The 14,289-nt window shown below is 42.2% G+C and overlaps 2 protein-coding genes across 2 annotated transcripts; both read left to right on the forward strand.

The window, feature by feature from the left end:
• Positions 1-96: 96 nt before the first annotated feature.
• Positions 97-5,492, forward strand: LOC109485940 (eukaryotic translation initiation factor 3 subunit H-B-like). Its single transcript, XM_019789643.1, has 8 exons — positions 97-161; positions 1,869-2,022; positions 2,441-2,608; positions 2,777-2,876; positions 3,112-3,261; positions 3,724-3,859; positions 4,135-4,278; positions 4,967-5,492. Exons 1-8 carry the CDS (start codon positions 114-116, stop codon positions 5,063-5,065), a joined length of 999 nt encoding a protein of 332 aa, XP_019645202.1. The 5' UTR covers positions 97-113; the 3' UTR covers positions 5,066-5,492.
• A 105-nt stretch (positions 5,493-5,597) lies between these two features.
• On the forward strand, positions 5,598-13,232 carry LOC109485862. The gene is made up of 11 exons (XM_019789533.1): positions 5,598-6,365; positions 8,207-8,333; positions 9,221-9,941; positions 10,177-10,306; positions 10,543-10,652; positions 11,022-11,086; positions 11,235-11,386; positions 11,675-11,879; positions 12,345-12,468; positions 12,597-12,822; positions 13,108-13,232. The coding sequence occupies exons 1-11, from the start codon at positions 6,242-6,244 to the stop codon at positions 13,230-13,232; spliced, it is 2,109 nt and encodes a 702-aa protein (XP_019645092.1). The 5' UTR covers positions 5,598-6,241.
• The last annotated feature ends 1,057 nt before the right edge of the window (positions 13,233-14,289 follow it).

Here is a 14,289-nt window from a genome sequence, read left to right on the forward strand (position 1 = left end):
ACATTTTTAGTATCATGTATTATCCTTAATGGCCCAAAATGTGTTTCTTTTATCTGCAACTCAATATAGTGCGAATGAGAAACTCGTTTTATGACCATCACTTTGTGTCCAAGATGGCGGTCGCGGGAGAGCAAGTGAAACTCGTGCAGATTGACGGCTTGGTATGGGCTGGTTTTGTCTCTTTTACTATTCATTTCAGTTCGAAGATACTTTTAAGGAAATCAGAAAACTGCTGATCTAATTATTTATTCATTATTCGTGAACTAAAGTGTGGTTTCCCTCGCTTGAGTTAGCCCCCCTCCCACATCACTCCATATGCCACATGTGGTGCATGTGTCCAGTCTTGGATGTCAGAAACACATATGTGACGCGATTCTGAGCATAATTCTGTATTTCCATATTCCATATTCCCGCCTGGTACCCTTAAATAGCTTTACTACGTCGAATCAAATCCACATAATTTGTATGGTAGATCATGTAGATAGTCTACCAGATTCTATGGCCTGTATGGATAATTTGCTGTAAAAGAAATGAAGAACTCGGCCAAATATACTGAATAATTTGTCAGAGTACTGTAAGTCTACAAATTTCCGCGGTATATTTAGATTCGCGGAATTCGCGGGGACCTTTGTACCGCGAATCTATTTCCCCGCGAATATGTTTTGCGTAAGTGTGCCCCCCTCCCCACATGCATTCACGACGGACTTCGAGTTCAAGCGAAACACGCGATCCACAAATCACCGCAAATCAACTTTATTCTTAGGAGATGTACGTAGTTGAGTACTGTATCAAAACTATTAAAGTTAAACTGTTATAAAAAAAAAATTATATTCTGAGACACCGAATAGCGATAGCACTGGCCGTGTCAACCGCGTACCGCCCGCGTGTAGAGCGCCGGCCATACCGCTAAAATGCGGGCACATCGGGCATATCTACAAATATTCTGGCGAAAAATATAAATTATAATTGTTGGTACCTGGGAAATGTTACTTGGTTCTCTTTTGCTGGAGTTTTTTTCTTGTTTTGATGGGTATAAACGCTAGCGTAGCGTGGCTACAAGAAGGTGACCTTGGTACACTTCCGCATTCATTGAACGCCAAAATGTCACCGAATACGCCATAAATTGGCATAGCAATACATGTTTTCCTGAAAGATTCTTTTCATTATGCATTTCTTCACTACAGTGTCGATGTGTAGTTGTGGAAAATAGCGCTTTAGCTATTTCCGAAGGAAGAAAATTATTACTGCCGGCACAACGCAACAACCAATCAGAGACGCGTAATGCGGACATGTGATGCAATATTTGCATACCGACAGAGCATGCAGGCAGCCTTGCGTGGTGCAGGAAATATTTTTTTTGCGCCGCGTTTTAGGAGATAAATGCCGGGATACGAACTTTTATTTCTTTTATTCTTAAAATGCATTTTACAAATTCTTTTTTGAATAGCCAAGGAGAAATCGCGAATCTAAAAATACCGCGAAATGGCCATTTTCCCGAAACCGCAAACTTTAGGCCCCGCAAATCTAAAGAGACTTACAGTAACTAGCCACCTAGAGCTAGAGTTACTACTAATATACTAGTATCGTTTACAGCCAACATGAGTGGTTACTATTTTTGTTAACATCAATTATTAGTAGGCATATGCAAATATTTTTTATTGGTAGGTAACCGTTACATGTACATACAAATTATTGATATGCAAGTGTCAGCCAAGTATCACTTGCTTTTTGCCTACCAGGCTACTACTCACCACTTGTATGTAGTCACCATATTGCCAGGAGCCACAATAATGTATGAAGAAAAGTACCCCCCCCCCCTAGATCAAATATTGAAATAGTTAACATGTAAAAACCCTTCATTTCTTCAGGTTGTGCTGAAGATCATTAAACACTGTGAGGAGGAGGGGGCAGTGGGAGACCTGGTACAGGGGGTACTACTGGGACTGGTGGTGGACGACAAGCTGGAGATCACCAACTGTTTCCCCTTCCCTCGACATGGCACAGATGAGGACTTTGATGAAGGCATGTACAGTATATGTCTTCTGTGTACTTTTCTTCTTGAAACGTTGCAGTGGTTTTATTTTGTGGTTTTAGAGCAACAATACTCCAAATATGCATTTCCAATGTATTACAGAATCAGTATACATTGCAACTACCACAAAATAAAATCACTGCAAAAGTAAATTAATTAACTATATTCAAATGATTACTGATATGTTTTCCAACAACATGACACTGATTGACAGATGAGATTGTAAGTTTAGGGAAGTTGTGTTGGTACATTTGTATTAAGAACAAAAGACACCAAGACTGCAACACTACATATATAGTTTTGATCCAGAAGACAGTAAAAATCTCATTTCCACTCCTGAGTCCTATGTCAAAATTATGTCCCTGCAAAAATAAATGAATTTACCATGTGATTTGATGTAATCCACAGTTCAGTACCAGATGGAGATGATGCGGAGTCTGAGGCATGTCAACATTGACCATCTCCACGTAGGCTGGTACCAGTCCACAGTACACGGGGCCTTCCTCAACAGAGCACTGCTAGACTCTCAGTTCAACTACCAACATGCCATAGAGGAGTCTGTGGTTCTGGTCTATGGTAAGTAACATTGGTGTTAAAATCCTTAAGTTATCTTCAGTTTCATTGAAAGTTATGTCAAATGCCACATGACTACTAGTATATGTCAATGTGTCCATGGTCACTGTGAATTAGTATTCCTTCCTGACTTCTGTGTTGTAAAACTTGTAATGTGCTTTCCTGTTCCAGACCCACAGAGGACTGCAGGAGGCTCCCTGTGTTTACGAGCATTTCGCCTGTCCCCCATGGCCATGGAGGCATACAAGGAAGGAGAGTTCACATCAGAGAGGTGGAGGACATATTATACTTATGTCAAGTTGTGTTCAGTGCCAGCATAATAGTTTTGGTTAAAATTTCACAGATATGTTTTTCCCAACCTTTTGATTAAGTGAGGAAGATGCCAACATGATAATTCATTGACTTGTTATCCACCTTCAAGTTCATTACTTTTGGTCAATAGCCTTTGGCTTTGTAAATGTTAACTGTCACTTTGCCATCTTCTTAATGCCTGACATTTTTTACAGCTTTAAGAAGCACGGTCTGGGCTATGAGAATCTGTTTGAGGAGATCTCAGTTGTCATTAAGAACTCCAACCTGATCAACGTGCTGTGCTGTGAGCTGATAGAGAAGGCCCCCAGGACACAGGAGAGTGACTTCCTCAGCTTAGCTGCCAGGTCAGAGTCAGTTATTCTGTATACAGTTGTACAAATATGTACTTGTATTCATTAGCAACTCGGAAGCCTTCCTCTGATACCTGAACCTTCAGTCTCTTAATCATTCTGGCAAGGTAATTTTGTGCTAAGGGCAGGTGCTCAGATCCCTAGCAGATCCCAATGTTTGCCTTTGACAAAGACATGTTACACCTTTTTCCTCACCCGACTGTCGTAACCTTAAGTTAGGGATGTTCTCTTGGATGGAACATATGGCCAGTGGTCCTGTGGATTTGTTAGGAGTTTGATAATATAACCTTCATCTTTGTTATATTTTTTCTGACCAGTACCCTGTCCCCTATGGTCTCTGAAAAATTGAGTTTTGCATGAATATACGAAGACACAAATAAACACCCTTTTGGTAACAAGCATGACTTTTTTTATGATACTAACTTGTTTAGTGCCTGTTATTTTTTGCCTGTACAGTGGTTCCCTAAGCAGACAACTGCACTGCCTGATGGACTGTGTGGATGATCTGAACCAGGAGACAACCAAGTTCAACAACTACCAGCGCAACCTGGCCAAACAGGCACAAGCCAAGAATCAGTACTTGCAGAAAAGGGTTAGAACACTTAATTTGTAATAAATAGTTGGTTTAAGGATTTTACCTGATTTAAACTAACCAATGGCTCAAAATACCACCTGCATACACTGGTTATGTTAGTACTGGTGAAATTGGAGTTGTTCATCCAGGTAATTTCTAAACTGTACCTGCTCCTAACCTGCATGTACTGAGTACTACTACTCACTAGTACTACTGCATATAGATTACTTCACTGTACTGATTGTTACTACATCAAAAATTGTGCTAACTGTTGTCTTCTCTGCCTGCCTCAGCAACTTGAGAACAATGCCCGGCAGGCAAAGGGAGAACCACCGTTGCCTGAGGAAGATATCACCAAGATCTTCAAACCCATTGCCCCTCCTCCCCGACTGGACGCGCTCCTGCTGTCAGGACAGTTGGCAAGTTACTGCAAGCAGGTATGCTCATTCCAGTCTAATGTTTCAATGTCAAGGCCACACTGAATTGGCTGTATGGATAACATCCTTGGGACACTCCAAAACTGATGCAAGTGTAGATTGTGCTTTTATGAAGTAATTATCTGGAAGTTTTATTCAACAGTTTAGATAGTTAGTAATCTTATGCAACACATTGCCTTACATTGTACCTGTTACAATTATTGAGCAGTATACCTTGACTTGCCTTCACTAAGGTCTAAGAGGTCAGGAAGGTTTAACAAATGACTAAATACACAGAGGTACATAGTACATATATTCTATTTTTTGTTATTTTATTATTCTATATCTTTGTTCCTAGTGAATTCTTTCATCAGTGACAACTTTGGAAGGATAAGGATACTAACCTCCAAATTTTCGATGGCTATCAGTCCATCTTGTTCACGGAGTGGCCTAATCTCGCGAGAGTGCTAGACTAGGCCCGAGACTTGCCTATCTTTGACTTTGGAAGGCTTGGTTCAGGCCATTGACTCAGGACTACATTTTCAGCTGAGTTGTACTGATGCACATTAAGATGGAAAAAAAGGCATTCTACACTAATGTACATTTTCTGATATATTTCTGCAATCTATGGCATGTATTCATATTATAATGTTTGTATAATAACTGTAGTTCCTTTCTCACAATGTGATGTTGCCATTTGTTTTTTTAGATCACCGACTATGCAGCCCATAGTTTTGGCAAAGTCTTCATGGCCAAGGCCCTTCAGGAGGATACCCAGGGCAGTGCAGCTCAGCCGCCGTCACTCTAATATAACACAAGGCAGCAGCATGTCCTCTCTTTCAACTCAACCTACACCTACAGGGAATGTAACATCTTTCCAGCCTGAGAAAAGTTCTGTGGAGAAGAGAATTTTTTCTATGCTTCTTATTATAGTTGTTATCAAATTCTAATGTATACCATCAAATCAGGGTTTGTTGGAAATAAAGTAATGAGCTAGGGGTGGACTACATTTTTAATGTATGTGTTGGAAAATACTCACAAAAGCTGTCGTGTTCAGAACATGTCCACAGTCAAGACTACGTGTACACATTGATACTCGAACATAATGGATCAGTACTTCTTGTGTGTGATTCCTTGAACCGGGTTGTTTATCAGTTGGGATCAAAGAAGACATGTTATAGACACTTCATAAGCACAACCCCCAGAGAATAAAACAGAACATTGTAACTGAGTAATGATATTTCGTGAGCTTCTTCATTCCCAGAGTTCACTTATGCACAGGCAGGTGGTTCCTACTGCTCACACATAGTTCATACAGATATCTATATGTACATGCATGTCTCAGTGTGATTATATAATACTGTACTAGTAAATTCTTTTACTTCCATGGTGAATTTATTTTGCAGTAGGAGGGAAAAGGATACATGACACATATAGGTTTGACACTTGGGTATTACATGCAGAAGTCAATTTTCTTTTCATCTGTACGTTTTATACATGGGTCAAGAGGTCACTAAGGTTTTAGCAGATACAGGTTATTTACTAGTTACTAGGAGTACTCATTTGCATATCAAAGAAAATTGATTGACATGATATCCCAGCTTTTACTGGCCATTCAACTGTTAGGGATCCCAAAGGGGATTAAAGAAAGTAAGAAGTTGTGAAGCAAACAGAGCATGAAGGTATCTTCTGTATAAAAAGAAATCAATAGCAATTGTAGCATTTTTTTCAATGCACTGTTGCCCAGCTTGACACATGCATCACTGAAAACAACGCCCATTGGTTACAATGCCCACTTGTCTAGAGTATACCCTTCGGCTATAGGACAGGTACCACCTAACCCTTACCTCCCCTAGTCACCCACTGGGTGAACACTCATTTTCGTGTCCTTCTTACAACCGACAACGTTTAAACTATGAGAAAGGCGATCTGCTTGTAGTTTGAGTGTTGATACATCGTAGGAGAGTATAGGACACCATCTGAGATGGCTAAAGCACGTTTGACGTGCGTTCCGTTGTGGATTTCATGGATGGTTCTGCTGTCAGTTCTGGAGCCAACAGTTGGACTGGGCGTTGCCGAAGTGCACTGGGACTTAGGCGGTGATTTTGGTTAGTACGTTTAAGAATTATACATCTGCAGGTTACGTTATCACATAACGTTTTCACATTATTAGCACATGTCCGTAACTATTACCTACTATGTCAACTGAAACACATCACCAGTGGGGTAAACAACACTTATGTTAAGTCTCATGAAGGAACGCTGCATTATATAATTTCATGTTTAATTGTATGCATCGTTATTATGTGTACTTACATAAATGAAGGTGCTGCTGATAAGTTTATTTACTACTTCAAGAGCATTCGACGTAAAATGCACATTACATCACATTAAGAAAGCGTCTGCATTTTACTAATACAGCGTTTCTGATGCCCTACAAATTAAATGTAATCTTTGTACTAACTTAAAGCTAGCCATCTGTTGTTTACTTATACAGAGGCGTTGTCGGCATTTTTTGTAATATAATTTTGATGCGCGACGCATGCATATACTCGGATCAGTGAACAAATGTTTCTGTATCTGTATAGCCGGTATAACCGCCCTTCAGCGTAACACACCAGCTTAAGTTCCAAACTATTTAACTTCGTTTGGAATCATAGACTTTGGTAGTGAATGCTTGTTGTTACATGTATGTGTCAATCTTGGTGGGAAATACTGGTTATAACATTAGCGTTTGTCTCGAGCTTATTGATTATCTGCTCAGTTTCAGCACCACTTACTGTCCAGTCATGCGAGGCTTTTGGGCGCTAATGATCTTTTTTGGCATGTCCCTTTCCTCGCGTACTTAATTACGTGGTGAAACCGGCTCCGCTGTTACAGCAGTTTGAACAGTACTGTAATTACGCCCCAATATATATAACTCCTTAACTGCATCGACGATAAACGGCTATAGGCCAGTCCTACAGCCCCGCCAACCTGTGTCAAAACGTAGAAACGCAAAAAAGAGAAATATACAAATGCAAAAATATTTGACGGACAGCGGTTATCTCATTTGTCGAACTGATAATTGCCATGCTACTATTAGTTGAACTACTATTTGAGCAGTCTATCGCCACTAGGGACAAAAAAGCATATGGCCATGTAGTAGGAGTTGTACTAGTATTAATAGTAGTAGTAGTAGTTGTTGTTGTTGTAGCAGAAGTAGTAGTTTTTGTTGCAGCTTTGATCGCAGGTTTAGAATGACGTATGTTGCAAACTTTTCAACCTTTGGCCTTTGATTTGTGTAAGACCCGTCGCCGCCTTAGCCCGAAGCTAGGGAGTAACTAGGGTAAAAGACGACCCCTTGTGTCCAGCAGTTGTCTTCATGAAATGTAGGGTAATAGAAGCTTACTCATGGCTTGAGTAATGGCTGTAGAAAGGCCTGAGTAATATGCTGTAGAAATGACAACACACGCACTACAATTGTTACTATCCCACGCGACCATTAAAGCTTTTAAACGTAGGCTGACATCAGAAGCCATCTATGGTACACGGAAGAAACGATGTCCTGGGCAACATGATGCAGTCACATAAAGATTGTAGAATTAAGACCTCATGATCAGCTGAAAGTTCTTCAAATTGACCATAATATTATCTTCTTCCTCGCTTGTAGGTAATTTGTTGACGTTGGTGGATTATATTATTTCAAAATTGGATGAGAAAAAGATTCTAAAGTTTAGGACACGATGGCTCTTGCTATGTGAAGGAACGTCGCTGGGTGGCGCAGTTGAGAGTTTAGAAGTATACTTCGAACTGGCAAATCCCCAAACGTGACAACACAAAACATCGGATACATTTGTTTCATCCTGGTATACAATTTGTCATTCTATGACGAATGTGACCGCTCAGATAGTTGCGTGAAAATATGACGAGCCCTACAACTGACATGTTTGGTAACATTTGTCCTCAGCCGTTGATATCCCTGACTTCATCTTGCCGAGCGGAGTCAGAGTCAGGTTCAAGAGGAACGTCGCTGCTCCCGCCCTACCACCAACTGAAGCTTCGAAAACAACCTCTGGATGCACCAACAGTTCCAGGTAGGCCAAGTTTTGTTATTTTCAGGTACAGAAGTAATGTTTTTGGTGACTTGGCTGTGGGTTTGCTTGTCAGGCTGAGTATTTAGACAGATCGTGGGTGGGGAAGATTGACAGAATGGTGGAAAGGTTAGTCACAGGAAATGGGGCAAACATGCTCAAACTTGAGAAAGTAGATTGACCGCACGTAGTGGGAATCTTACGTAAGACTCAAATGCAACATACCGTTATTGACCATGGACCCGGTCACATTCGTCTCGAGATATACAATCGCAACTGACATTGTCATACATGTGTCGCAGACACAATTAAACTGTCTTATTACAAATAAGGCCACACTGCCTTAAGTTTATGGATGACATCCGCGCGCGCATTGATTTTCGCCTGTTCTCAAAAAAAAAAATCACGTTCCCCGAGGCTCTGGCCTGGGTACTCCAAGGTAGTTAGCGACAATACAGAGCCGGTTGTAACGGAGGATGTCACCCAGGCTATACCGAAGCTCCACGACTCAAGAACTCAGTACATACGTACAGTGCCGACTCATAAATTCCACAAAAGGCCAGCATGGGGCGGCTTGTCGTATACGACGCTATGTACTGCCGCAAATTCACAATAGCAGCTTTGTGTTTCTGTGGTTTAGTAGCATTTTTTTGGCCGGAATTCTTTATTCGCCCGCGCACACTAGTTAGGTGGTCTTCAGAGGATGTCAGCCATAAAATTAAGTCGGTGTGGCCTAAGGCTGTCTTGGGTCGATCATTGCCGACTATCGATTCCTTAGATAAAACCAAAACTTTAAAATCGTACGACGGCTCTTGAAGAATGTAATCGCGCTATAAGCATTATTGTTTAGGTTCTGAATTCTAAGCGGCTGCATATCGCTCCGTTTCAAGGGTCCAGCAGCTAAAGATCGGAGTGAGACTAAACCTCACCCGCTCCTCCATCGATGAAGCGCGAAGAGTGTTCCTGAACGCCACGAGAGAAGGGCGGCTGGGCTCCTTGAAAGTGAAGAACGGATCCGGGGTCTGGGGCCAGTGTCCGTACCGCCCTCCCTCCAACACATCGGAGAACCAGCGGATTCGAGTCGGAGTGCGGCTAAGTCTGGCTACCTCTGCGGTCGGGGAGGCGCAGAGCGTATTCCAGAACGGGGTAGTGGCAGGTAGACTGGGTTCACTCGACGTGGTGCCGGAGTCTGGATACTGGGACCAGTGCGTGAGCCATTCCTACAGGCCACCATCCGGGCCGCGCAGTCAGCGGGTTCGGGTCGGCGTTCATTTGAACATGACTCGGTCCGCTCACGCCGAAGCGCGAGAGCTGTTCCTCAACAACACCAATGAGGGACGGCTGCGCTCTCTGCGCGTGGTGCCACGGTCCGGGTACTGGAACCAATGTGGGAATGTCTCCATCATTCCTGAGAAACCAACACAAAGACAGCGCTTACAAATGGTGGTGAAGTTGACTATAAATGACACGACGATCGACGAGGCACAGAGGTTGTTCCTGAATATGACGGAGACAGGGAAGCTTGGCTCGCTGACGGTAGTGCCGGGATCTGGATACTGGGACCAGTGTCCGGCTCGTGTGCTCACACCGACTCCCAAACCACTCGGAAGGGTATGTACAACAGTCGTAGTTAGATGTATAAGTACTAGTTATTATTATTGTTTCTGTAAAACTATATCAGAGGGGAATATACCATTTTGACAACGTTGCTCCGATGTTTATATCTCTTTGATTTATTGTTGTAACACCGCCAAAAGCTCTGTTTTTTCAACTCGTGATATTATCACTACCGTGAGACATTTTACAGATCCAAATGTTCGAAATGCAAATCCTTCGTTGTGGACAGGTTCTGTTCGGAGTCGAGCTTTCTGTGCCGGTGTTTGCCATGAACGCGACCCGCCAGGTGTTCGAAGATCACATGGAGAACAACGGCACGCTGGGGCGTCTGGCGGTGGCGTCCGACACGGCAGAGTTTGGTAAGCACGCTCACCAGCTTTCACGCGATGATGTAGACTTTGGCCATGGATATTTACGCCACGTGGTATGGTTTACAATGGATGGCTTCCATTGCACCAAATTACACTTAACGTGCCTGTCACACATCCATGCACTAGGCCAAGTAACCACAGCCTTACCAGAGTTTGCTTTGAGCAAGTTCATACCATTAATAATTTTTCCAACATAACATATATATATGATATTCCAAATGCAGGTGCCTTCCGCATGTACACTTCATTCATCCTGGAGCAGAGGTATAACGACAGCCTGGACGACCTGACGTCACCGGAGTCTAGAGTTCTCATTGGCCTTGTGGAATCTGCGGTAAGAGCACGGTCCTTCTTTAAACATTTCAAAGGTCCGGAAGCATGTATGTTTTGTTAACTGTCAATGACATGCAATGCAAGGAGCCGGACACATACACCGTGAAATCATGGTGCGATCCTAAATTGAATGCATTCTTGGGGTATCGATAGTCATGCATTTGTCCCTCAAAATTCAGCTGTCTTGTTACATGAAAGTTTGTCGGCGGTTGGTTCTGTGACAGTCTTCTTCAAAATCGTGCGACATCAAAATCGTACGACGTAAACCATCAGATTATGAAGCGTTATAGCTTTGAGAGATGATGTTGAGTTGTTCTTTATTTTTAAAATAGATGATGATAACATTTTATTCCTTTACCTGTATCTGCAGGTAAGGATGGCGCTTACTCGTGTTATCGGAGTTCAGTCAGTGGAATTCTATGACTTCAGACGAAGGTGAGATGTCTCAAATTTCAAAGACAAATTTTGCGATTTTAATTTGCAAACACAAATCTTGGTAAAATATGACTGTAGCTTTGTGACATGTGTACGATGCTTACCTAATACTTGCACATAATTTGCTGCCTCTTCCTTCCTCCAAAAGTTCAAGCGAGAAGAAACCTGTCAGTATTGTGGGGCTGACTCTTGGTGCCACCTCGGTCACCTCTGCGGAGCAGGCCATCTGTTCGTGTGTGCGCGCGGGGGAGATCGGAAGTCTCACCGTAGACCCCACACACTGCACCTTCGAAGCTGTCCGTGAGTACGAGTAACTGGTGATTTTGGTATCTCAAGGTAATGTTTAAGGTGACTTTGTCTGCTGGCTTTGATGTTGTTGCATGCAGTGACAGGAAGAGGAGATCTAGATACATGTATTTGATTACCGCAGATTGATATTCAATAATGGTTAACTTGAAAGAAAGTGGTGGCGGGGCATTTTTTGACATTTATAGTTCTTAGTCTTGTGTTTGTGTATGTCTCAAAGTTGATGCGTTAGAACTATATTGATTTCTTAGTGAAATCTGTCTCTTCCCGATGTTTCCCTAGCACCAAGCTGTCGGAACGTGGTGGACTTGGTGTTCCTGGTCGAGTCGTCAGACGCAGTAGGTCAGGACGGCTTCCCCTGGGTCCAGCGTTTCATCGCGTCAGTGATGGGTGCCCTAACGATCGGGCCGGACCACTTCCAGATAGGGGTGTATCAGTTCAGCAATGTCGTCCGTCAGGTCGTTCCTCTTGGTGCCTACTCCGAAAGGTACATGCCATTTTTATAAGGGTCGTTAACGACCACAATCTGGAGGCATTCTTGGGAAAGTTGTACAGGTGTCGCATACAGAATTTAGTAGTCTTGTTTTTGAGATAACTATCATGATCTTGCTGGTGGTTGGCTGTCATAGCCTGCTTGAAAATGCTACATGTAAGTACTAGTAAGAGTTGAGTTCAAGTTTGTTCCAACACAAAGAAATATAACTCACCATAAATTTTTGGTCGAACTCGTCAACCTTCGTCAGATGAATGATGCACTCGCTGACTCTCCGGAAGTAGGCGGAAGCGTGACGACGTCAGGAACGCACCAAAAGTGGCGTGAAGACGGAATCTAGTTGATTGGCCCTGCAGCTTGAACTCTATAACTATGGATTCTACCAACACAGATGAGCTTTCATTCGAAGTACTTAGTTGTTTGTCCTTTTACTAATCGTTTATTGTCTTCACTTTTCAGTGCTGACATACAGCGGCAAGTCAGGTCCATGGCTCTGCTCGGAGGCGAAACCAAACTGACCTCGAGCACGATTTACGTCCTGCAGAACGGGTTCCGGTCAAAATCCAGAGTGGGCACTCCCAAGGTATTGAACACCTGTTTTAAGTGAATTAGATTTTACAGACCAATCCTGCCTGTCCGTCATGTATGTGTACCTGCCTGTGCCCATGTATGCGATGTAAACAAGAACAATGATCACTCGTATTTCTGTAGGTTCTTGTTCTTTTGGTGAGCGACAATTTCACCGCCAGCGGAAACAGAATGGTGGCCCAAAAAGCTGCCCAGAACGGAGTTGCGGTGTTCGGCATCGGGGTTGGAGGAGGCCCGTTGCGGGGACAGCTGGAGAGATTGGTAGGAACGACCACAGCCGTCAGCGTCGCTACGAACTTCACGAGACTGAAACAAGTAGAAAAGGGTGTCTTTAACAGTCTCTGTAATGGTACGCCCATTTGTTTACTTCACTACATTTGACAATATAAACGAGATACGTGTTTTCAGTAAGATACTTATTAGATGAAACCTCATATATGGTTTGTTGCTCGATGGTTTGAATTTAGGATGTGAAAAGCCTGTATACCATTAACACTACAATCTTAACGTGTAATTCCTTTCCTAAAATGAACACGTATAAGAGTATCAAACACTAAGTGGGTTGTTGAACAAACATCTTTATTGTAACGTTTACATGTAAGCATTGCAAGGTATTTCCGTCTTTTCAAAACAGTTGGCCGCTTCCTGTTCGGCCAGATTGTCATCAGAAGCCGATTCAACGAGACTTTGCGAGACCCAGCTTCCCAGGAGTTTCTCAGCCTGACTGCACAGTTTAAGGAAGGGGTGAGTAAACAGTAAAAAGAACACAACATAAATTAAATTTGCTACCTAGTGCTTCACTGTGTATTGTAAGTAACCCCAGGCTTACGGCTCTTTGATCTGACGAGGTTGAGGTCCATGAAGTAAAGGCACGTTCTAGTCAGATGTTTTATCTATCTGTCATATTATGATTCAATGTTGACCTGCTTTGCAGACAGCATTCAATCCGGTTAATCTCTGCTTATATTATACTAAAATTTGGTGGATTAAAATTGTTTCCCAGATGTCTAGCATGTTTGTCGGAGGCAACTGCCTGCAGCGGATCGTAGTGACAGAATTTCGTGGAGTTGGGTAAGAAAACATTCGATTTCAACTCATTTTTAAACAAGAGTTCCACGATCTCATACCTTCGCCAAATAATGTTAACCCTTGCGGGTGATGAATTATACAATTCTAATAATTGATTTTGTAAATAAGAGCCTCATTTGCATGGATTATATCAGTTGATCATATTCTCCACCCAATGACAGCCTTCTCTTAACAAAAAGGCTATTATAGCACTTCCACATAAATTATGCAAATCAGGTCATGATTTGAATAAATTATGTTTATTGATGTTCACCTTCACTTAACTTCCAAATGTGGCAAGTATAAATTCGGGGTGCAGCAGTTACAACTATGGAATTATAAACATTTTCATTAATTATGCAAATTAGGTCCTCATTTACATAATCTATATCCTCAGATGTTTTTCTCGTTCTCAAGTAGATGCCACAAGTGTTTCATAGTTCTATTATCGAACAAAGCAGATTTATAGAATTTCCTCATTAATTATGCAAATTAGCTCCTGATTTGCATAATTGCCATCTGATTATGTCAAGCATCACTTCAACTACCTACATACCAAAAATCACGACAATATGTCAACCGGTTCTTGAGTTATCGTCCTTCAAATTTTTTTCAACAAATGCTCCTGCAGTTCCAGAAAAAGGCGCTAGGGGACCCAAACTCATGTCACTTCTTTCCTACCCCAAGAGCTATCTACCAACCAAAATTCGTGACCCTAGCATGTCCAGAACATGAAATATCAAAACCG

This window comes from Branchiostoma belcheri, unplaced genomic scaffold, assembly GCF_001625305.1.
Source record: "Branchiostoma belcheri isolate BF01 breed outbred unplaced genomic scaffold, Haploidv18h27 scaffold79, whole genome shotgun sequence".
Lineage (NCBI taxonomy): Eukaryota > Metazoa > Chordata > Leptocardii > Amphioxiformes > Branchiostomatidae > Branchiostoma > Branchiostoma belcheri.

Bases quoted from the DNA above. Each gene is read 5' to 3' on its own strand.
- LOC109485862 (XM_019789533.1), top strand. From the start codon at position 6,242: ATGGCTAAAGCACGTTTGACGTGCGTTCCGTTGTGGATTTCATGGATG. The intron at 9,942-10,176 runs GTATGTACAACA...CGTTGTGGACAG, and splicing joins CTCCCAAACCACTCGGAAGG to GTTCTGTTCGGAGTCGAGCT. The intron at 11,087-11,234 runs GTGAGATGTCTC...TTCCTCCAAAAG, and splicing joins TTCTATGACTTCAGACGAAG to TTCAAGCGAGAAGAAACCTG.
- LOC109485940 (XM_019789643.1), top strand. From the start codon at position 114: ATGGCGGTCGCGGGAGAGCAAGTGAAACTCGTGCAGATTGACGGCTTG. The intron at 2,609-2,776 runs GTAAGTAACATT...TTCCTGTTCCAG, and splicing joins GTCTGTGGTTCTGGTCTATG to ACCCACAGAGGACTGCAGGA. The intron at 3,860-4,134 runs GTTAGAACACTT...TGCCTGCCTCAG, and splicing joins ATCAGTACTTGCAGAAAAGG to CAACTTGAGAACAATGCCCG.